This window comes from Monodelphis domestica, chromosome 2 (genome assembly GCF_027887165.1).
Source record: "Monodelphis domestica isolate mMonDom1 chromosome 2, mMonDom1.pri, whole genome shotgun sequence".
NCBI classification, from domain to species: domain Eukaryota; kingdom Metazoa; phylum Chordata; class Mammalia; order Didelphimorphia; family Didelphidae; genus Monodelphis; species Monodelphis domestica.
Genome location: NC_077228.1, coordinates 196,001,548 through 196,026,558, shown reverse-complemented (window position 1 = coordinate 196,026,558; position 25,011 = coordinate 196,001,548). Strand labels below are relative to the sequence as shown.

The 25,011-nt window shown below is 37.6% G+C and overlaps 2 protein-coding genes across 2 annotated transcripts; one reads left to right on the top strand and one right to left on the bottom strand.

The window, feature by feature from the left end:
- Positions 1–25,011, top strand: LOC103101854 (kielin/chordin-like protein). Its single transcript, XM_056814664.1, has 5 exons — positions 1–500; positions 3,270–3,311; positions 3,431–3,461; positions 13,961–14,537; positions 23,911–25,011. Exons 1-5 carry the CDS (start codon positions 23–25, stop codon positions 24,469–24,471), a joined length of 1,689 nt encoding a protein of 562 aa, XP_056670642.1. The 5' UTR covers positions 1–22; the 3' UTR covers positions 24,472–25,011.
- Positions 13,622–14,552, bottom strand: LOC103094450 (keratin-associated protein 9-1-like). Its single transcript, XM_007505530.3, has one exon. It carries the CDS (start codon positions 14,528–14,530, stop codon positions 14,033–14,035), a length of 498 nt encoding a protein of 165 aa, XP_007505592.1. The 5' UTR covers positions 14,531–14,552; the 3' UTR covers positions 13,622–14,032.

Below are 25,011 nucleotides of genomic sequence, written 5' to 3'. Positions count from 1 at the left end.
AAAAGCTCAACCTACCAACACCATGGTCAGTTCCTGTTGTGGCTCCACCTGCTGTGGTCCAAGCTGTGGCTCTGGCTGCTGCCGGCCCAGCTGCTGTATTTCTAGCTGTTGTCGCCCCACCTGCTGTGGGTCCAGCTGCTGCCAACCTTGCTGCTGCCGCCCTACCTGCTGCATAACTAGCTGCTGTCGCCCCAGCTGCTGCCAGCCCTGCTGCTGCCCCACCTGCTGTATTTCTAGCTGCTGCCAACCTTGCTGCCGCCCTACCTGCTGCACATCTAGCTGCTGCCAGCCCTGCTGTCCCCCCTGCTGTTGTATTTCTAGCTGTTGTCGCCCCAGCTGCTGCCAGCCTTGCTGCCGCCCCACGTGCTGTATTTCTAGCTGCTGCCAACCTTGCTGCCGCCCTACCTGCTGCACATCTAGCTGTTGCCAGCCCTGCTGCTGCCGCCCCACCTGCTGCCATATTACCTGTTGCAGAACCAACTGTTGCAGACCAGCCTGCTGTGGGACTTCTTGCTGCTGAGCTCTCACACCTCTGTTCAATTGCTCACCATTCCTAACTAATGTCAGCCACCACCTCCCTTCTTCCTTCTTGCTTCAGGGCAAGGAGAGCTTTCATGGCAATCCAATAGGAAACAATCCACACCTTGATTTCTGCAATGATTAGTTTTCTGTTTACCTCCTTGTTCTACATGGATATCAAAGTTTTATCTCATTGAGCTCCATCAACTAAAAATCTTACCTATTCTCTTAAACCCTCAAGATCTTCCTTCCTCAGCTTTGGTCACAAAACTTGGCTCTGTGACAGGAACGTCATTGCTCATGTTTTAGCTCACAACAAGATTTGAATACAAAGATTCTCAAGGTGTTTCTTGTCCAGATTCCCTCTCCTAACCGTTGCTTTTGTCTTATTGTTTGTCAACTTGCAAATAAAACGTCCAGACAATTCATGAATTCTTTGTCTTGGCTAATTCTTTCTTTTTATATGTTCTTTGTCAATTCTTGGACAATTTTTTAAAAAATCACAGAATTGTCATTTCAAAGTCATTTCAGGAGCCATTTAGTATAATATGGGCTCCAAAGGAATGCTATCATGCACTTGACATGTGGTCATCCAGTCTCTACATATTATAGCGTGTTTTGTGAAAAGTCTATAAAGTTTGTTATTATTCTTTTTCCCAAATAATTCACACACATGTTTCATATATGCACACCAATTGTCCTCCATTTGCAGAGATTTTGTTATGTGACTATATGAATTACCCTCTCCCATGGATCACTTTATCATATCTTCGTGTCAAATCACGGAGAGAGTTGGTGAATGGTCATCATGGGATTAAGATCCTTGCTATGATCAAAGAGGGGGAAAGAACCAAAAATTCAGAGTGCTGGTGATGGAAGAAGAGAAAAATTTATGTTTTAATGGGCAACTTATCAACAATGGGTAAGAATCTGATTTCATACATGAACAATGTAGTATAAACATTTTTAGTAAACTCCAAATGGGCATCATTTCTAACTTCCTCCCTATTCCTCCCTTGAAAATGTTGCCAATAAATCAGTATTTCTTCATAACAGAGCTTAGACACAAGGTAGATAAGAAAAGTAGTCTCCTAAGGTATAACCAGGCTGCCCACTCTGCGCTGCCTCCCCATCTCCTTCCTCACTGCATGTGTTCAATGCTCTGAGCCTGGCACATCCCTGCTCACAAGGTGCTCCCTCCAGTCCAGCACCTTTGCCTGCCCAGAGGTTCCAGCTGTCCCTAGAGGCTTAGGTATCTAGATGGGGGTGGGGGGAATCCTGGGACCTTTCTTCTCTCTTCCGCTTAAACCCGACTGTTCTCAAATTTCAGCTTGGGGGGGGGGGGATTACCTTTTAAATCCAGTCCAGCAGGAGGGTTTTCTTGGCTCTGCCTTGTTGTTAGGTTTGATTTTCAGTCCCCTGGGAGCATTTACATTGTAATTGGTAAGGAAAGGTATTCAGAGGTCTGAACTTTCACTTCCTCTATGTGGACACCTTGACTCCACCCCTCTTTGGCAACATTTTCAAGGGAGGAATAGGGAGGAAGTTAGAAATGATGCCCATTTGGAATTTACTAAAAATGTTTATTTCCTGAATCTCCATACTATGTTGTTCATGTATGGAATCAGATTCTTACCTATTGTTGATAAATTGCCCATTATAACAGAAATTTTTCTCTCTTCCCACCCCAGCACTCTGTATTTTTTTTCTCCTCTTTGACAATAGCAAGCATCTTAATCCCATGATGACCATTCACCAACTCTCTCCATGATTTCACACAAAGATATGATAAAGTGATCTGTGGGAGAGTGTAAGTCATACAGTCCCATAAGAAAATCTCCACTGATTGAGGATAATTGGTGTGCAAATATTTGAAACATGAGAGTGTGAATTATTTGGAAAAAATAATAACATACTTTATTCACTTTTGAATCCATTTGGCTCTGGGGACATTTTCTTAGTGAATTCATTGATGACTTGTTCAATTTCTTTTACTGATATGGGATAATTAAAAGATTTGATTTCCTCTTTTGCTAATCTCAGCAATTCATATTTTTGTAGATATTCATCTATTTATCTGAAATTGTCAGATGTGTTGATAATACCTGGGCAAAATAATTTCTAATGATTGCTTTAATTTTTTCTTCATTGTTGATGATCAGTTTAGCCTTTTCATTTTTGATACTGATTATTTGATTTTCTTTTTTCCTTTTTAAAATCTAATTAATTGATACTTTATATTTTATTTGGTTTTTTTTTCATGAAACTCCTACTCTGATTTATAAATCCAATGGTTCCCTTCTCTCACTTTATTAATGTCCCCTTTACATTTTAGGATTTCCAATTTAGTCATCAAATGACAATTTTGAATTTACTCTTTTTCTAGTTGTTTTTTTTTTACTTGCATGCCCAATTCATTGATCCACATTTTCTTCTTTTTTATGGATGTAAGACTTTTAGAGAGATAATATATCCCCAAAATATTGCTTTGGCTGTATCCCAGAAATTTTGATATGTCATCTCATCATTGTGCTTCTCATTAATAAAATTGTTGATTTTTTTCTCTAATTAGTTTGTTGACTCACCCTTCTTTATACCACTAGATTATTTAGTCTCCAATTTTTTTTATTTATCTTTCCATGGAGCTGTATTGATTATCATTTTCGTTGTATTTTATGATCTGAAATGGATACATTTATTATTTCTGTTTTTCTGCACTTGGTTGTGAAGTTTTAATGCTCTATTTCTAGGTCAGCTTTTGTGTGGGAGCCATGAACTGCTGAAAATGAAAGGTATATTCCTTTCTATTGCCATTCAGTTCTCTTCAGGCATTTTTAAGTTCTAAATTTTCTAAGATTTAATTCACTTCCTTTACTTGTTTCTTGTTTATTTTTTTATTTGATTTTTCTAGATCCGAAAGAGGAAGTTGGGGTCCCCCACTAGTATGGTTTTTCTGCTTATTTCCTCCTGATGTTCATTTAATTTCTCCTTTAATAATTTAGGAGGCTATACCGTTTTATGGGTGAATTCATCCCATTCACATTCACAGTCATAATTATTCTCCTCTGTCTTATATTCCCCTTTTGATCCTGCTCTTTTACCTTATGATCTGTCTCTGCTCACCAATGTTTTACTTGTTGGCACCCTTGACACTTCACCCTCCCTCCTATTTCAACCTCCCATCCCTTGTCTTATTCCCCAACCTCCTACTTCTCTATAGGGTAATATAGGTTTCTATACCCCATTGAGTATGGTTGTTATTCTCTCTCTGAGCCAGTTATGATGAGATTAAAGTTGAAGCATTGCCCATCACCTCCCTCATCTTCCCCTCCACTGCAATAGTATTGAACATCTCTTTAGGTGAGATAACGCACCACATTCCATTTGCCCCTTCCCTTTTGTTTTAGTGCAATCTTCTTTTTCACTTCATGATTTTTAAAAAATATCATATCATCCTAGTCACCTTACTTCCCCACTCTCTGTCTATGTATAATCCTTTTTTAAATGTAATTAATTAATTTAGAATATTTTTCGATGGTTACTTGATTCATGTTCTTTTCCTCCCCTTCTCAATCCCCCTCCCCCCCCCCCGTAGCCAATGCACAATTCAACTGGCTTTTACAAGTATCATTAACCAAGATCTATTTCCATATTTTGGAAATATTTGCAATACATTGCTTTTATTGTGTACATTGTTCTCCTGATTCTACTCACTTTACTTTGTATAACTTCATATAAATCTTCACAAATCTTTCAGAAACATCAGCTTCCTCTTTCTTACATTACATTACATTACATTACATTACATTACATTACATTACATTACATTACATTACATTACATTACAAGAAATTCCCATTTCTTACATCACAGTAGTTTCATCACAATCACTCACCACAATTTGCTCAGACATTCCCCAGCTGATGAGCATCCCCTCAGTTTCCAGTTCCTTGCCACTTCAAAAAGCACTGCCATAAATATTTTTGTATGTATGGATCCTTTTGTTTTCCTTTAATATTCTTGGTATATAGACCTTGAATCAATATTGCTGGGTCAAATGGATTGCACAATATTATAGCCTTTTGCACATATTCACGAAGATGATGTCACAGGGAATGCAACATCTACCATTTACTCCCAAGGTGGGAAGGCCTCAGGTCTGAACTCAGTGATAGACTCTGTGACTCTGCTTTAGAATTTTCAACGTAGAATGCCATAGTAAATAGAGTCCTTGGTTTGAGGTCAAAAGACTTGGATTAAAATTGCATTTCTGCTATTTTCACTTTGTATGACCTGGTGCAAATTGCTTAAGCTCTGAGTTCTTCAGAGGCCATCTAAAATAATGAACTCTGATGATGAAAAAGTATGACCTCCAGAAACATTTGCATCAATTCAGCTTTTAGTTAGCACTCAATACTAGATGCAGGATTTCTGGTAAATTCCTTCCTTTCTATTTTTTTACTTCTGAGTGCTGAAAAAGGTGTAGCTCATCAAAGGACTTTAGCCTCAATAGTAGCATATGAAGTTTGAATCATTACCCAATAAATACCTACAGGGCATGGAAAGTGAACTTTTCTAGCACTAAAATTATATGAATTAATAGATATGTGTACAAATGTTCCCATATTCTCACTCCCTATATATCAGTTATACCTTAGGAGACTAGTTTTCTTATCTACCTTGTGTCTAAGCTCTGTTCTGAAGAAATACTGATTTATTGGCAACATTTTCAAGTGTAATATTTATTGGGAAAGGAAATAGGATTGGGAAAAAAGGGGGATAATGGGAGGTTTGTATGGGGTATGGAGGAGTTAAGGGGAGAGAGGATATATAGTTTGGTGAGACAAGGGAGGGAGATGCCCCCTGCTAAGAGGAAGCAGCAGGGGTCCGATAAAGCCTGTTTGTTCTGGAATGACTGAACTGAAGTTCAGCTCCCTCTATGCTCAGAAAAGATAGTCCACTTATCTGACTGCGAATTCAAATAATATAAAGTTTAATAATCCAGTTGGAATTGGAGTTTTTCCTTAGCTTCAGAGTATAGGGCCAGGCCCTAGAGGCTGTCAGAGGGTTCTATATCAGTCCAGTTTTGTATAATTCAGAATCTTAGCAGTAGATAGAAAGCAAATAAGAACAAATTTGACCTTAAGAGGCCTGTGTCTTCCAGCTGAACCAAGAAGAGTATGCCACTCCAGACTGGGAAACACTAAGTCTGGAGGATTTAAGAAAAACTGCAACTTACATATTTTCAGGTCATAAAGAACTGCTAGAGGAAAAGGATGAAATAATAAAAGACCTTAAATCCAAGATCAAGGAGGCAAATATCTCAAGTAAATATAAAGAAATTGAAGAAATAAAAAAATCTAGCCACTCTGCAATTGTACAAACCCACAAGAAATTACATACAAAGCAATCAAAGGAGAAATTTACCCAGATGTTTCTTCTGTGGAAAAATGGGTCACATGGTTCGAGACTGTTATTTAAAGGCACAATTATTCCAAGCTAATAACAAACCAAGGTCTTGGAAAAGCAATGTAAAGTATAGCAGCAATAATACACAAACAAATACAAAATGTTGTGATTGTAATTGCAAGAAATCATTGCAAGCACCAAATTTAGAAAGCATGGAGAGGTACATTCAACAAGGAGGGAAACCACGTTATTCGCAAGTAGTCTCAGGTGCTGTCAAACAAAGTCAGTTATGAAGCCAGGTGTATGGGGTATCATCAAAAAGGAAAAATGGAAAAGGAAAAGGGAAAAAGGAAAAGGAAGGAGACTGCATGCAAATAGAACTTGGGGTTCCAAAAGCTCAAAATAAAACTAAAGAACAGATAGAAGAAGAAATCCAACTAGATAATGATGTAACAGAGATTAAAGAGAAATTTTTTGGAACAGTAGAACAAACTACAAAGAAAGAGGAAGAAACTGAACTGGCAACAGTCTGTAATACACAAATTGTAAATGAATTAATTGAAGCATATGAGCAAACAATAGAAGGGTCCAATGGGGAGGAAAAGGAAATAACAGAAAACATTCAAATTAGCAGACCTCCTGGAGACAATGGCATGGAAAGCTGGGATTATATTACAAAAGAAAATACCATTGACACAATAGAAAAGTCAACTTTAAATCCTTATGCAGAAGAATTCCACCCAATAGTAAATGCACAACAAAAAGCAAACACAAACATTATGTCATCCTTAAGTCTGCATGATAAAGCAATTTCCTTGCAAACTGATGATGAATTGCAAAATGTATGTTCAAAGCAACAAGAAAAGTCTATAGATGAAGAACAAAACTGGGATTTGAATAAAATAGAAATAGAGGCACCTATGGTCCAAGTGTGGCAACAAAATGAGAACACAGAACCTAGGGTTATGATAAAAGTGGGTAATGAGATCTACCCAGCTCTTATTGATACAGGAGCAACTAAATCTGTTTTAAAAACATCTCCCGAAAACAGCCAAATCACAAGTTACATCCAAGATAAAGAGCTTGCAAAAGACTTGGGTAATATAGAAATCACCAAGCAAGAGTCAATGCAAGACAAGATTCACACGAATCACTATATTCAATAATGTTTGATTCAGAAAATGAAGAAGACCAAGAACTTTATGAATATATGAAACCTTATGATCAAGATCACAAAGCTTTACAAGAAGAGGAGATGCATGATTTAATTAACAACTCAAATCAAGAACAAACGATCTAGTCAGAAGAGTTAGTTAAGGAAATAAACTACACAATCACATTAGAAGAAATGCTGGCAGCATTGGGAGTCAAGAATTACCAAGAACTTTATGAAAAGTATGTGGAAGTGGATAAAGTGGATAAAGACACTAATTTTGCAGTACAAGAAAATCATATACCTGATCCAAAACAAAAGAAAGAAGAAGCAAACAATGTAATGCTCCTATCACATCTTTCTTTCTCTGACGTAGAACTTCTCACAAACTAGACTGTCAATTAACAAAATATATACAAGCTTTAAAGACAAGAATAGCAGAATTGCATGAAATGGACTTGATACAACAAACAGTACCCCTGGATTACAATTTGCACAACATCAAACCAGGAGACATAGTGTACTTAAAAATTTTTTTTCAATAGAAAATTGGCTACAGACATAAAATGGACTGGACCAACAGCTATAAAAGTTGCAGGGAAAGACTCATGGTTTCACTGTTCCCATGTGAAACCAGAAAAAGTTCAACATCACTGTAACAGACATAGAAGATAATTAGACAAAAGATAGTGCTGAGAAATGAAAACAAAAACTGATTAACATAAAAAATAAAACACAAAGAAATAATAGTGACACATAATGTTCGAGACAACTTTCCAGCTGAGAGGAAAAACAACCCAGAGGAAAAGCAACCCAGAGGAAAAGCATCCCAGAGGAAAAGCATCCCAGAGGAAAAGCATCCCAAAGGAAAATATTTTAAACCAGCCCAGAGGAAAAGCATCAAGAAAAGATGCTAGAGACAAGAAACAAAGAGGAAAAGCTGAAATGGACAGCTAAGATTTTGAACTTTGTAAATTTGTTTATATAAGAGGACAGATCAGAAATGAGATTTATATGTAAGACTGAGTATGTTGAAATAATAAAACAAAATAATTTCACATATTAGGGAAATAGCATGCATCACTAAATAACATGGAAGAAAGAAGAGATCCATCAGTCAACATGAGAAGTGGAAATCTGAAGAAACTTGATAAGTATTAATTCAACACAACACTATTAGACACAAAAAACAGAATCACAAACTGACATACTGAGAGACTTTGTTTATATAAACAAGTGTCTGAAATTGTATTTATGAAAAATGTAAATATGTATATAGTTAGTTCCATAAAGTCTTAGGCAAATAGAAAGATCAATAGATATTTCTAATTGACTGACATCATGACATGGAACAAGGTGTATTATTGTATTATATGTAAATAATTTCTATACATTATGTCTTAGTTTTAGTTGACGTAGAGTAAGTAGTATTAGCATTAAGATTCAAATTGTTTGTAATAGTTTTGTTCAACATTTATTGTACTGAATTTATTGTAAAAACGCCAAACTACCCTTGCCCAAACTTTCCTGCTAAGAATTCCTTAGAGTAGATGTAGTAAATTGGTAACTATAATATAAATATGTGACCTTGGGAAGGACACAACAAAAAAAAGAGGAAGATTGTGGAAAGGAAACTAGACTGACAGTTTGTGGGGGAGGGGGCCAACAGGGAGTGGCAGTTGGGTCTTGTGACTACCACTTCCTTCCTGCCATGGGGGAATTGCTGCCTGGTGTTGGAGGAGGTAGGAGCTTGTTCAGCCCAGTCTGGAGTGGCATGCTCTTCTTGGTTCAGCTGGAAGACACAGGCCTCTTAAGGTCAAATTTGTTCTTATTTGCTTTCTATCTACTGCTAAGATTCTGAATTATACAAAACTGGACTGATATAGAACCCTCTGACAGCCTCTAGGGCCTGGCCCTATACTCTGAAGCTAAGGAAAAACTCCAATTCCAACTGGATTATTAAACTTTATATTATTTGAATTCGCAGTCAGATAAGTGGACTATCTTTTCTGAGCATAGAGGGAGCTGAACTTCAGTTCAGTCATTCCAGAACAAACAGGCTTTATCGGACCCCTGCTGCTTCCTCTTAGCAGGGGGCATCTCCCTCCCTTGTCTCACCAAACTATATATCCTCTCTCCCCTTAACTCCTCCATACCCCATACAAACCTCCCATTATCCCCCTTTTTTCCCAATCCTATTTCCTTTCCCAATAAATATTACACTTGAAAATGTTGCCAATAAATCAGTATTTCTTCAGAACAGAGCTTAGACACAAGGTAGATAAGAAAACTAGTCTCCTAAGGTATAACTGATATATAGGGAGTGAGAATATGGGAACATTTGTACACATATCTATTAATTCATATAATTTTAGTGCTAGAAAAGTTCACTTTCCATGCCCTGTAGGTATTTATTGGGTAATGATTCAAACTTCATATGCTACTATTGAGGCTAAAGTCCTTTGATGAGCTACACCTTTTTCAGCACTCAGAAGTAAAAAAATAGAAAGGAAGGAATTTACCAGAAATCCTGCATCTAGTATTGAGTGCTAACTAAAAGCTGAATTGATGCAAATGTTTCTGGAGGTCATACTTTTTCATCATCAGAGTTCATTATTTTAGATGGCCTCTGAAGAACTCAGAGCTTAAGCAATTTGCACCAGGTCATACAAAGTGAAAATAGCAGAAATGCAATTTTAATCCAAGTCTTTTGACCTCAAACCAAGGACTCTATTTACTATGGCATTCTACGTTGAAAATTCTAAAGCAGAGTCACAGAGTCTATCACTGAGTTCAGACCTGAGGCCTTCCCACCTTGGGAGTAAATGGTAGATGTTGCATTCCCTGTGACATCATCTTCGTGAATATGTGCAAAAGGCTATAATATTGTGCAATCCATTTGACCCAGCAATATTGATTCAAGGTCTATATACCAAGAATATTAAAGGAAAACAAAAGGATCCATACATACAAAAATATTTATGGCAGTGCTTTTTGAAGTGGCAAGGAACTGGAAACTGAGGGGATGCTCATCAGCTGGGGAATGTCTGAGCAAATTGTGGTGAGTGATTGTGATGAAACTACTGTGATGTAAGAAATGGGAATTTCTTGTAATGTAATGTAATGTAATGTAATGTAATGTAATGTAATGTAATGTAATGTAATGTAATGTAAGAAAGAGGAAGCTGATGTTTCTGAAAGATTTGTGAAGATTTATATGAAGTTATACAAAGTAAAGTGAGTAGAATCAGGAGAACAATGTACACAATAAAAGCAATGTATTGCAAATATTTCCAAAATATGGAAATAGATCTTGGTTAATGATACTTGTAAAAGCCAGTTGAATTGTGCATTGGCTACGGGGGGGGGGGGAGGGGGATTGAGAAGGGGAGGAAAAGAACATGAATCAAGTAACCATCGAAAAATATTCTAAATTAATTAATTACATTTAAAAAAGGATTATACATAGACAGAGAGTGGGGAAGTAAGGTGACTAGGATGATATGATATTTTTTAAAAATCATGAAGTGAAAAAGAAGATTGCACTAAAACAAAAGGGAAGGGGCAAATGGAATGTGGTGCGTTATCTCACCTAAAGAGATGTTCAATACTATTGCAGTGGAGGGGAAGATGAGGGAGGTGATGGGCAATGCTTCAACTTTAATCTCATCATAACTGGCTCAGAGAGAGAATAACAACCATACTCAATGGGGTATAGAAACCTATATTACCCTATAGAGAAGTAGGAGGTTGGGGAATAAGACAAGGGATGGGAGGTTGAAATAGGAGGGAGGGTGAAGTGTCAAGGGTGCCAACAAGTAAAACATTGGTGAGCAGAGACAGATCATAAGGTAAAAGAGCAGGATCAAAAGGGGAATATAAGACAGAGGAGAATAATTATGACTGTGAATGTGAATGGGATGAATTCACCCATAAAACGGTATAGCCTCCTAAATTATTAAAGGAGAAATTAAATGAACATCAGGAGGAAATAAGCAGAAAAACCATACTAGTGGGGGACCCCAACTTCCTCTTTCGGATCTAGAAAAATCAAATAAAAAAATAAACAAGAAACAAGTAAAGGAAGTGAATTAAATCTTAGAAAATTTAGAACTTAAAAATGCCTGAAGAGAACTGAATGGCAATAGAAAGGAATATACCTTTCATTTTCAGCAGTTCATGGCTCCCACACAAAAGCTGACCTAGAAATAGAGCATTAAAACTTCACAACCAAGTGCAGAAAAACAGAAATAATAAATGTATCCATTTCAGATCATAAAATACAACGAAAATGATAATCAATACAGCTCCATGGAAAGATAAATAAAAAAAATTGGAGACTAAATAATCTAGTGGTATAAAGAAGGGTGAGTCAACAAACTAATTAGAGAAAAAAATCAACAATTTTATTAATGAGAAGCACAATGATGAGATGACATATCAAAATTTCTGGGATACAGCCAAAGCAATATTTTGGGGATATATTATCTCTCTAAAAGTCTTACATCCATAAAAAAGAAGAAAATGTGGATCAATGAATTGGGCATGCAAGTAAAAAAAAAACAACTAGAAAAAGAGTAAATTCAAAATTGTCATTTGATGACTAAATTGGAAATCCTAAAATGTAAAGGGGACATTAATAAAGTGAGAGAAGGGAACCATTGGATTTATAAATCAGAGTAGGAGTTTCATGAAAAAAAAACCAAATAAAATATAAAGTATCAATTAATTAGATTTTAAAAAGGAAAAAAGAAAATCAAATAATCAGTATCAAAAATGAAAAGGCTAAACTGATCATCAACAATGAAGAAAAAATTAAAGCAATCATTAGAAATTATTTTGCCCAGGTATTATCAACACATCTGACAATTTCAGATAAATAGATGAATATCTACAAAAATATGAATTGCTGAGATTAGCAAAAGAGGAAATCAAATCTTTTAATTATCCCATATCAGTAAAAGAAATTGAACAAGTCATCAATGAATTCACTAAGAAAATGTCCCCAGAGCCAAATGGATTCAAAAGTGAATAAAGTATGTTATTATTTTTTCCAAATAATTCACACTCTCATGTTTCAAATATTTGCACACCAATTATCCTCAATCAGTGGAGATTTTCTTATGGGACTGTATGACTTACACTCTCCCACAGATCACTTTATCATATCTTTGTGTGAAATCATGGAGAGAGTTGGTGAATGGTCATCATGGGATTAAGATGCTTGCTATTGTCAAAGAGGAGAAAAAAAATACAGAGTGCTGGGGTGGGAAGAGAGAAAAATTTCTGTTATAATGGGCAATTTATCAACAATAGGTAAGAATCTGATTCCATACATGAACAACATAGTATGGAGATTCAGGAAATAAACATTTTTAGTAAATTCCAAATGGGCATCATTTCTAACTTCCTCCCTATTCCTCCCTTGAAAATGTTGCCAAAGAGGGGTGGAGTCAAGGTGTCCACATAGAGGAAGTGAAAGTTCAGACCTCTGAATACCTTTCCTTACCAATTACAATGTAAATGCTCCCAGGGGACTGAAAATCAAACCTAACAACAAGGCAGAGCCAAGAAAACCCTCCTGCTGGACTGGATTTAAAAGGTAATCCCCCCCCCCCCAAGCTGAAATTTGAGAACAGTCGGGTTTAAGCGGAAGAGAGAAGAAAGGTCCCAGGATTCCCCCCACCCCCATCTAGATACCTAAGCCTCTAGGGACAGCTGGAACCTCTGGGCAGGCAAAGGTGCTGGACTGGAGGGAGCACCTTGTGAGCAGGGATGTGCCAGGCTCAGAGCATTGAACACATGCAGTGAGGAAGGAGATGGGGAGGCAGCGCAGAGTGGGCAGCCTGGTTATACCTTAGGAGACTACTTTTCTTATCTACCTTGTGTCTAAGCTCTGTTATGAAGAAATACTGATTTATTGGCAACATTTTCAAGGGAGGAATAGGGAGGAAGTTAGAAATGATGCCCATTTGGAGTTTACTAAAAATGTTTATACTACATTGTTCATGTATGAAATCAGATTCTTACCCATTGTTGATAAGTTGCCCATTAAAACATAAATTTTTCTCTTCTTCCATCACCAGCACTCTGAATTTTTGGTTCTTTCCCCCTCTTTGATCATAGCAAGGATCTTAATCCCATGATGACCATTCACCAACTCTCTCCGTGATTTGACACGAAGATATGATAAAGTGATCCATGGGAGAGGGTAATTCATATAGTCACATAACAAAATCTCTGCAAATGGAGGACAATTGGTGTGCATATATGAAACATGTGTGTGAATTATTTGGGAAAAAGAATAATAACAAACTTTATAGACTTTTCACAAAACACGCTATAATATGTAGAGACTGGATGACCACATGTCAAGTGCATGATAGCATTCCTTTGGAGCCCATATTATACTAAATGGCTCCTGAAATGACTTTGAAATGACAATTCTGTGATTTTTTAAAAAATTGTCCAAGAATTGACAAAGAACATATAAAAAGAAAGAATTAGCCAAGACAAAGAATTCATGAATTGTCTGGACGTTTTATTTGCAAGTTGACAAACAATAAGACAAAAGCAACGGTTAGGAGAGGGAATCTGGACAAGAAACACCTTGAGAATCTTTGTATTCAAATCTTGTTGTGAGCTAAAACATGAGCAATGACGTTCCTGTCACAGAGCCAAGTTTTGTGACCAAAGCTGAGGAAGGAAGATCTTGAGGGTTTAAGAGAATAGGTAAGATTTTTAGTTGATGGAGCTCAATGAGATAAAACTTTGATATCCATGTAGAACAAGGAGGTAAACAGAAAACTAATCATTGCAGAAATCAAGGTGTGGATTGTTTCCTATTGGATTGCCATGAAAGCTCTCCTTGCCCTGAAGCAAGAAGGAAGAAGGGAGGTGGTGGCTGACATTAGTTAGGAATGGTGAGCAATTGAACAGAGGTGTGAGAGCTCAGCAGCAAGAAGTCCCACAGCAGGCTGGTCTGCAACAGTTGGTTCTGCAACAGGTAATATGGCAGCAGGTGGGGCGGCAGCAGCAGGGCTGGCAACAGCTAGATGTGCAGCAGGTAGGGCGGCAGCAAGGTTGGCAGCAGCTAGAAATACAGCACGTGGGGCGGCAGCAAGGCTGGCAGCAGCTGGGGCGACAACAGCTAGAAATACAACAGCAGGGGGGACAGCAGGGCTGGCAGCAGCTAGATGTGCAGCAGGTAGGGCGGCAGCAAGGTTGGCAGCAGCTAGAAATACAGCAGGTGGGGCAGCAGCAGGGCTGGCAGCAGCTGGGGCGACAGCAGCTAGTTATGCAGCAGGTAGGGCGGCAGCAGCAAGGTTGGCAGCAGCTGGACCCACAGCAGGTGGGGCGACAACAGCTAGAAATACAGCAGCTGGGCCGGCAGCAGCCAGAGCCACAGCTTGGACCACAGCAGGTGGAGCCACAACAGGAACTGACCATGGTGTTGGTAGGTTGAGCTTTTAGAAGGGTTTCTTTCCAGGTGAGTGAGTTACTTGAGTATGAAAGTCTGCTAGCCTGGTAAGCCTCTTTTATACTCCAAGGCTAAGTAGTTGCTATTGCTAGGTCCCATTTATTTCCTTATTGTTTTTCCTGATGAAAAAGTGATAATCAAATTAGTCAGTGGACTTCTTTAGGATAAATATTTTAACTCAGATAGAAATACAACTAAAAAAAAGAAAAACAAACAAGCAAACAAAACACAGCCATCCTTTCTATTTAAGTCTTCCCATTTCATTCTTTATTTCTGAATCATCCCTTGACTTTTACCCTATGTATCTATATACCTGGAAATATTCTATTACTGTTTGGACACCAGTAATTAGGTAGTTGTTCCTTCTCTCAAGCCTAAATATGCCTCTCTCCCACTTCTTTTCATTTCTCCTAATTCTGGCCTCTTGGACCTAATGTCACAAGATAAATATTTGGCTTCAACCAAAGAATCATCCCAAGATGAGAAGACATTTTTCATGAATCCCCAATGTGTTCTCTTGATGGACACATTTCTCTTATACTTTTGTTTTCACTTCTGTGCCAGAAAATAGTTACACCAGTTAAGGAAGATTTCCATCACTGAATAGAGAAGATGAAATCTTCTTAGTGACTTTGTCCTCCCTCCAGGAAATAGCCCTGAAGCTCAGAAGGAATGTACACTGTTTCCTTGCATACAATTAGAGTTCAACATAATTGTTCTGTCATTTGTCTTTGAGTCAAATTGAGGGAAGTGAGAGAGGTAATTGACCAATGTCTCACTGTTGTGTTAAGATATGCCAAATTAAAGTGAGCATTATGACTGTATTCCTAAGTATCTCCCAACCATAATGTTTGTACCTAGTATGTTGATCTCAACACACACCACAACACTTTCTGCTCAGGATGACTAGCTGTGCTGTACTGGATGGTGGTCTTAAATGCATGGCTATTAGTTCAGTGAAGTAGAAAGATTATAAATCTTTGAAGGTAACTCCTCTCTATTCCATTTGATGGCAGCAGAAAACATTTGATTAAGAAATTGAAATGTTCTTCCACTTGGAAGTATTTGATCTTAACTTGACATCCCTGTCACTGATGACTTATACTGAAGTAATTGACCACTAAACACTACGATCTTTTTCAGACAAACAGCTTTCTAATCATCCTGGTAGACAGGATCCTTCTATAATTTTGTACTTGAAAAGTTAATAATTTTTGTATTAAAGTTTGTAGTTTCTCCTTTACACTTCATTTTATTCTATTCATGCGTGCTCAAAAGATCTATTTGGATTCTAACCCCACCAGTTAGTGTCACATTTGTCCTGCCCAGTTGTGTTTCATCTGACAATTTTAGGAACATGCCATCTGTGCCTATGTTAGGGTAGGTTGTTGTCACTGTGCAAAGGTTGATCTGTCAATGCCAAACAGATGAGTTCATGGTTTATGCTAAAGAAAATGGGAGGCAGTCAATTCCTCAATAGAATGTTCTTAAGTCTCAACTGGGTACCAGGTGATCTGCTAAGTATTGAGATATCTCAGTACATGCACAAACACACGCGCGCGCGTGCGCATGGATACATATGTGTATATAATGTAATAAAATATATTTTGTTCTTTTTATACAAAAAAGATGGAAAAGACAGTCTGATGTCCAGGAGATCACAATTTAATGGCATGAACAAGCAAGCAAATATACGCAAACAATCCTGGATAGGAGAATTTGGAAATAATCAGGACACGTAACGCAGTAGAATTAAGACAGCTTGGGAAACTTGCTAGAATTTCTTGAACAAGCAAGTAACCTGGTTGGACCTACAATTTGAGAATCTCCCTTTGACAATTATGTGGAGGAAGAACCAGAGATTAGAGAGAATTAAGGCAATGATGAGATCTAGATAAAGGGATTAGGTAGAAACAAAGATGAATAATCATAAAGGGAGGTCATACATAAATCATGAGATGAGAAATGGTTGAAGAGAATAAAAATACTTGTACCAAATTTTTCAGATAGTAACAGAGTAGAACCAAGCTGTCAGAGTAGAGGCAAGGAAGCCCTAACCCCTCCATAAAAACCCTCCAAACAACATTAAAATAATATTCCAAAAGAAATTCTAGAGTGTTAGAACCAACAAAAGGGGAAAATGTGAGATAATGTCTTAGTTCAAGATGATCTGGAAAATCAGGAGGAAAAGTACATTTCACTGGGGCCACAGGGGAGTGTAGCCCACAGTGAGGAGCCCTGCTTCAAGCCAATAGCAAGCCACTGTCTCTTCCCTCATGGCTCAAGGTTTCAAACCTGAACCCAAGCCAGTTGTAAGGCCTTGAGACTTTTCCTAAGCCAACAATAAAGCAATTTCATACTCAATCCTCAAGGTTTTCAACCTCAGTACAAGCCTTTAGTAAGGCACTGAGTCTAGTCAGTGAATGCTTATAGCTGGACTTTGGGGAAACTGAGTCAGAAGTAGGAAGCAGGCATCAAAACTCTCAGTTCATAGGGAGTACGGAGGTCTGAAATATGGTTAGAAGGACATTATGGGGATCCTTTGTTGCACTGAGTGCAAGATTCTGTTACATAGGCCATATGAGGCTCTGGATCACAGTCTCAGGGGAAGGGGAAGGACTAGCAGAATTAGGAAGCTGAATTGTAGTTGCAAGTTAGAATGGAATGATTATAGTGGGTTGCAAAGCAGAGCTCATGCCCAACAAGCACTGAACACATCTCTCTTTAGGAAACACAACCTTGTAAGAGCTGAAATTTGCAAAAACCCAGAACTAGGTCTGAGAGTAGCAGAAAAAAAACAAAAACCTGAAGTGAAGGAGAATGCCCACTCCACATGCAGAACTGAGCCAAACTTTAATATATAAATATAAGTCAAGAAAAAGGCTAAGAAAATGAACAGATATAAAAAAGAAATCTTTAGTCATTGAAAATTATTGTGGATATAAGGAAGAGAAAGGCACAAGCTCAGGAGGATATAATGAGATCTAAAGATTTTGACTTAGTACTCTATAAATTTGGGAAATTAGACCTTTCTCACAAACAGTTGTTCAAAAAAATTTCCCATTTTGTTGAATTGCTTCTAATCTTGGTTACATTCGTTGTGTTTGTACAAAAGCTTTTTAATGGGATATAATCAAAATTATTCATTTATATCTTCTAATAATCTTGGCCTCTTGTTTGGTCATAAATTCTTCCCTTCTCCAAAGCTCTGCCTGGTAATCTATTCCGTGTCCCCCTAATTTATTGATGGTATTACTGTGTATGTCTAAATCATATATCCATTTTGACCTTATCTTGGTATAGAGTGCAAGATATTGGTCTATACCAAGCTTCTGCCTTAGTCTTTTCCAATTTTCCCAGCAGAATTTGTTGAAGAGTGAGTTCTTATTCCAAAAGCTGGAATCCTTGGGTTTATCAAACATTAGGTTCATAAGGTCATTTTGACCCCTTATCATTGTATGTCTAATCTAGTCCACTAACCTACCATTCTCTTCCTTAACCAGCACAGATTGTTTAGATGATTGCTGATTTATAGTACAGTTTGAGATTTGGTACTGATAGGCCTCCTTCCTTCACATTTTTTTTTCCATTAGTTCCCTTGATATTCTTGACCCTTTGTTCTTCCACATCAATTTTGTTATTATTTTTTCCAGTTCTATAAAATAATTATTTGGTTGTTTAATGGGTATGGCACTGAAAAATAAATTAATTTAGGTAAAATTATCCTTTTTATTATATTAGCTTGGCATACCCAAGAGCAATTAATATTTTCCAATTGTTTAGACTGGATTTTATTTCTGTGAAAATTGTTTTGTGATTGTGTTCCTATAATTCCTGTCCTTGCCTTTGCAAATATCTTTCTTTTTATATTCCTTAGAGTGATTTTGAATGGAATTGATCTTTCTAACTTTTGCTGCTGGATTTTGTTGGTAATGTATAGAAATGCTGATGATTTTTTATTTTGCATCCCACAACTTACTAAAGTAATTCATTATTCCAACTACTTTTCTTTAGTGGATTGGCTAAGTATACCATCATATCATCTGCAAAGAGTGATAGTTTAGTATCCCCATTGCCTACTTTTTATTCCTTCCATTTCCCTTTCTTTCCTTGCTGTTAAAGCTGTCATTTCTAATACAGTATTAAATAATAGTGTAGATAATGGGCATCCTCGATTCACTCCTGTTCTTATTGGAAAGGCTTCTAACTTATCCCCACTGCAGATGATATTTGGTGAAGGTTTTAGGTAGATATTACTCATTATGTAAAGGAGTGAACCATTTTTTCTTATGCTTTCTAGTGTTTTTAATAGAAAGGGTGATGTATTTTCTCAAAGGTTTTTTCTGCATCTACTTATATAATCATGTGATTTCTGTTGGTTTGGAAAGTGACTGATCTTTGCGATATTTTACTGTAGTCTCCTTGCTAATATCTTATTTGAAATCATCACAACTATATTCATTAATGAAACTGGCCTATAATTTTCTTTCTCTACTTTTGTTCTTCTTGGCTTAAGTAACAATACCATATCTGTTTCCTAAAATAAAAATTTGGCAAGGTTTCTTCTCTGCCTATTTGCCCAAATAGGTTATATAGTATTGGGATAAATTGTTCTTTAAATGCTTGGCAAAATACACTTGTGAATCCATCTGGCTCTGGGGACACTTTCTTAGGGAGTTCATTGATGACTTGTTCAACTTCTTTTTCTGATATGGGCTAATTAAAAGATTTGAATTTCTCTTTTGCTAAACTAAGCAATTCATATTTTTGTAGATATTCATCCATTTCTCTGAAATTGTCAGATGTGTTGATAATACATGGGCAAAATAATTTCTAATGATTGCTTTAATTTTTTCTTCATTGATGATCAGCTCAACCTTTTCCTTTTTGATACTGATTATTTGATTTTCTTTTCTTTCCTTTTTAAAATCTAATTAATCGATACTGTCTATTTTATTTGATTTTCATGAAACTCCTACTCTTATTTATTAATTCAATGCTTCTCTTATTCTCACTTTATTAATGTCCTCTTTACATTTTAGGATTTCCAATCTAGTCTTCAAAAGACTATTCTGAATTTACTCTTTTTCTAATTGTTGTTTTTTTTAATAGCATGCCCAATTCATTGATCTGCATTTTCTCCATTTTATGGATATAAGACTTTTAGAGAGATAATATATCCCCAAAATATTGCTTTGGCTGTATCCCAGAAATTTTGGTATGTCATCTCCTTGTTGTGCTTCTCATTAATAAAACTATTGATTATTTCTCTAATTAGTTTTTTACTCACCCTTCTTTATACCAGTAGATTACTTAGTCTCCAATTTTTATTATTCATCTTTCCATGGAACTGTATTGACTATCATTTTATTGTAATTTATGATCTGAAATGAACACATTTATTATTTCTGCTTTTCTGCACTTGGTTGTGAAGTTTTTAATGCTCTATTTCTAGGTCAGCTTTTGTGTGGGAACCATGAACTGCTGAAAATAAAAGGTATATTCCTTTCTATTGCCATTCAGTTCTCTTCAGGCATCTGTAAGTTCTATCTTTACTAAGATTTCTTTCACTTCTTTACTTATTTCTTATTTATTTCTCATTTGATTTATCTAGATCGGAAAGAGGAAGTTGGGGTCACCCACTAGTGTGGTTTTTCTGCTTATTTCCTCCTGATGTTCATTTAATTTCTCCTTTAATAATTTAGGAGGTTTTACCATTTTATGGGTGAATTCATCCCATTCACATTCACATTGTGATTATTCTTCCCTATCTTACATTCCCCTTTTGATCCTGCTCTTTTTGTTTATGATCTGTCTCTCCTAAGCAATATTTTACTTTTTGCTGCCCTTGACACTTCACCCTCCCTCCTATTAGCATCTCCCTTCCCTTGTCTTATTCCCCTACCTCCTACTTCTCTATAGGGTAAGATAGGGTTCTACACCTCATTGAGCATGGTTGTTATTCCTTCTCTGAGCCAGTTATGATGAGAGTAAAGTTGAAGCATTGCCCATCACCTCGCTCATCCTCCCCTCCACTGCAATAGTGTTGAACAGCTCTTTAGGTGAGATAACTCACCCCATTCCATTTCTCCCTTCCCTTTTGTTCTAGTGCAATCCTCTTTTTCACTTCATGATTATTAAAAATATCATATCATCCTATTCACCTTACTTCACCACCCACTGTCTATGTATAATCCTTTTTTAAAAGTAATTACTAAATTCAGAATATTTTTCGATGTTTACATGATTCATGTTCTGCCCCTCCCAATCTCCCCTCCTGTAGCCCATGCACAATTCAACTGGGTTTTACAGGTATCATGATCAAGACCTATTTCCATATTATTAAAATATTTGCAATACAGTGATCATTTAGAGTCTATATCTCCAATCACATCCCCATTGAACCATGAGATCAGGAAATGTCTTTCATCTGTGTTTCTACTCCCACAATTCTTTCTCTGGATGAAGATAGTGTTCTTTCTCCTAAGTCCCTCAGAATTTTCCTGGAACATTGCATTGCTGCTAGTAGCGAAGCCCCTTACATGTCATTGGGCCACAGTGTAAACATCTCTTCATTCAATGTTCTCCTGGTTCTTCTCCTTTTGCTCTGCATCGATGCCTGGAGGTCTTTCCAGTTCACATGGAATTCCTTCAGTTCATTACTCCTTTCAGGACAATAGGATTCCGTCACCAGCAGATATGACAATTTGTTCAGCCATTCCCCAATCAAATGAAATCCCCTCATTTTCTAATTGTTTGCCATCACAATGTGTGAGGCTATGAATATTTTGTACATGCATTTTTCATTATTAACTCTCTAGGGTACAAACCCAGCAGTGGTATGCTTGGATCGAGGGGCAGGCAGTCTTTGAAAACCCTTTGAGCATGATTCCAAATTCCATAATTCCAAAATATTCCAAACTCCAAATCTATTTATTATTAATATATATTATTGGTAAATTAAAACAACTCTGAGATAGCACCTCACCTTTACCTTATTGGCTAATATGACCAATAAGGAAAATGTTAAAAGTTGTTGGGGTTGTGGGAAAATTAGGACACCAAAACACTGTTGGTGGAACTGTGAAGTGAAACAGTCTTTTTGTAGAACAATCTGGAATGCATTCAAAGGGCCACAAAGCCATATATACCCTTTGACCTAGTAATACCACTACTGGGTCTATATCCCAAAGAGATCAGAGAGAGAGGAACAGGACTTACTTGAACAAACATTTTTTATCAGCTCTATTTATATTGGTAAAGCATAGGAAACTGAGGTGGTGGATTAGGAAATGGATGAACAAGTTGTGGTATATGGTTGTAATGGAATACCATCGTGTTATAAGAAATGACAAACTGGATGAATTCAGAAAAATCTGGAAAGACGTATACGATCTGATGCAAATGACGTGGGCCGAACCAGGATAACAGTATATACAGCAAAAGAAATACTTTATGATGATCAGACATGAAGGATTAAACCATTATTCAAAAATCCAGGTCTGGGGGGCAACTGGGTAGCTCAGTGGTTTGAGAGCCAGGCCTAGAGATGGCCTAGAGCCAGGGTTCAAATCTGGCCTCAGACACTTCCCAGCTGTGTGACCCTGGGCAAGTCACTTGACCCCCACTGCCTAGCCCTTACCACTCTTTTGCCTTGGAGACAATACACAGTATTGACTCCAAGACAGAAGGTAAGGGTTTAAAAAAATAATCCAGGTCCAAAGGTAATCCCAAGGGATGCATGATTTTTAAAAAATGTTATACAAAGCCAAAGAAGGAACTGTTGGAATCTTTTTGAAAATCAAAGCATGACAGCTCTACCTTTATTTCCTCCATGAATTTTTTTTAATTGTAGTGTGTTATGTGTCTTCTCTCATAGCTTGAGGAATATGGAAATATGTCCTACATAAAAGCATTGGCATAACCACTACTAGACCATTTACTGTCTCGGTGAGGGGGCAAGGAGTGAGGGAGAGAATCTAAAGGAAAAAATGTCCACAAACCTGTAAAAATTGTTTCTATAGATGAATGAAAAAAAAGAGAAAGAAAGAAATATAATTTTAACTATGATAGAATATTTGATAGATTTTTGATATTTGATAAAATCTTGTCATTTCCTAGGAGTATATTCTAGGGGAAAATATTTCCTTTCTCTAAAGCTCAGTACCATCAATTTAAAAATTCAAGTATTGGGCTATATAAACTCTGAGCTTCCTTCTATCTCCAAAATCCAGTGGATATTCAAATCAATGGAGACTAGTTGAATTTAATTTAATTATACATAGAATTTCTCATTAGTATGATTAATATTCATGGCAAAGTAAGCTCAAGTAGCCCCATACAAAAATGTTTCAATTTCTTAGGCAAATTTCTTCTGCCACCATCAAATGGGATTAAAGAAGTGTCCCCTCCAAAAGTCTCTGGTCTTTCTCCATGAGAGATCCTATAAATGTCATGCATTTAAGATTCCTATCTATTAGAGCATATTTCAAGTAGAAAATACTGTGGTATATGTGTAAACCCCTTGATAAAATATTCTAGTGGAAGACAGTTATGAATACAGTCATAAGGCTCACTTTAATTAAGGACATCTAAACACAATAAATGGATTTTGGTCAATTATCTCTCTTGCTTCCCTTAATTGGACTCCAAAACAAATGGTAGAACAATTAGAATCAACTCTGTTTGTAACCAAAAAACCATTGTCCATTTCTTCTGACCTTCACATCTGTTTCCTTGATTGGAGGACAAAGCCACTTTTCAACCAGAAAGTTTTCTTATTCTATGTTTCAATGGCAGAATTCTTCCTCAAGTCTTTCCTGACCTAGAAACTGAAAGAAAAATCCAAGAGAAATGTATCCATAATCTTCTTGAACGAAGAAAGAGCATTGGAGTCCTAAGGAAAACTGTATTCCAGTGTTTGAATGACTGGAATGTTAAAGGTAGGAAGTCGTTTTGTTCTACCTGGTCTAGAACTAGGAACCCCGGGAAGATGTGAAAGTGAGGTATATTTAGACTTGAGAAAAGGAATGATTACCTAATTACTGGTGTCCAAACAATGATGGGATGCTTTCAGGGATATATAAATAAGGTGTAAAACACAAAAGGTGATTCAGATATAAAGACTACATTGGGAAGTCTTGAATGGAAAGTTATTTGTCTGTCTGAATTAAAACATTTAAACTGAAGAATGCCACTGACTAATTTTAGTATCACCTTTCCATGAGGAAAAACAATAAGGAAATAAATGGGACCTAGCAATAGCAACTACTTAGCCTTGGGGTATAAAAGAGGCTTACCAGGCCAGCAGACTTTCATACTCAAGTAACACACTCACCTGCAAACAAACCCAGAAGCTCAACCTACCAACACCATGGTCAGTTCCTGTTGTGGCTCCACCTGCTGTGGCCCAAGCTGTGGCTCTGGCTGCTGCCAGCCCAGCTGCTGTATTTCTAGCTGCTGCCGCCCCAGCTGCTGTGGGTCCAGCTGCTGCCAGCCCTGCTGCCGCCCTACCTGCTGCATAACTAGCTGCTGCCAGCCCTGCTGCCGCCCCTGCTGCTCTGGGTCCAGCTGCTGCCAGCCCTGCTGCCACCCCTGCTGCTGTATTTCTAGCTGTTGTCGCCCCAGCTGCTGTGGGTCCAACTGCTGCCAACCCTGCTGCCGCCCCACTTGCTGCACACCTAGCTGCTGCCAACCTTGCTGCCGCCCTACCTGCTGCATAACTAGCTGCTGTCGCCCCAGCTGCTGCCAGCCCTGCTGCCGCCCCACCTGCTGTATTTCTAGCTGCTGCCAACCTTGCTGCCGCCCTACCTGCTGCACATCTAGCTGCTGCCAGCCCTGCTGCTGCCAGACTACTTGTTGTAGAACCACCTGCTGCAGACCAGCCTGCTGTGGGTCATCCTGCTGTTGAGCTCTCCCATCTATGTGCAATTGTCTACCATCCCTAATCTATATCAGACAGCTACCAGCTCCCTTCTTCATCTGCCTCACTAGGAGAACAGGTGGTTCATTGTAATCAGTTACCAATCGATCCACATGAGAACCATTGGGAAACAAAAACCAGTACCTTCATATCATCTAATGACAGCTCTCTCTGGCCATCCATCTCCATATGAACACTAACTTTTATTGAATTAAAATCCATCAACTAAAATGCTTACTCATTCTGCCAACCCCCCAACGCCCATTATCTTCTTCCTTGACTTTTGGTCACTGGGGTGTGCTGATTGACTAGAAGAAGAATATTATTCCTGTAGTGGCTCCACCGGCTGTGATCCAAGTTGTGGCTCTGGCTGCTGCCACCCCAGCTGCTGTATTTCTAGCTGCTGCCAACCCAACCAATGTTTTAGCTAACACCAAGATGCCAAAGATGGATCTCCCCAATTCCCTGTCATAACAATTTGTCTTTTTGTTAGTGTTTCTCAAATTCCAAATAAAACTTCCAAGCCAT

Coding starts and splice junctions, on each gene's coding strand:
- LOC103101854 (XM_056814664.1), top strand. CDS start 23: ATGGTCAGTTCCTGTTGTGGCTCCACCTGCTGTGGTCCAAGCTGTGGC. Junction 501..3,269: donor CTGTTGCAGACCAGCCTGCT/GTGGGACTTCTT, acceptor CTCTATTTCTAG/GTCAGCTTTTGTGTGGGAGC. Junction 3,462..13,960: donor GAAGTTGGGGTCCCCCACTA/GTATGGTTTTTC, acceptor CTTGCCCTGAAG/CAAGAAGGAAGAAGGGAGGT.
- LOC103094450 (XM_007505530.3), bottom strand. CDS start 14,530: ATGGTCAGTTCCTGTTGTGGCTCCACCTGCTGTGGTCCAAGCTGTGGC.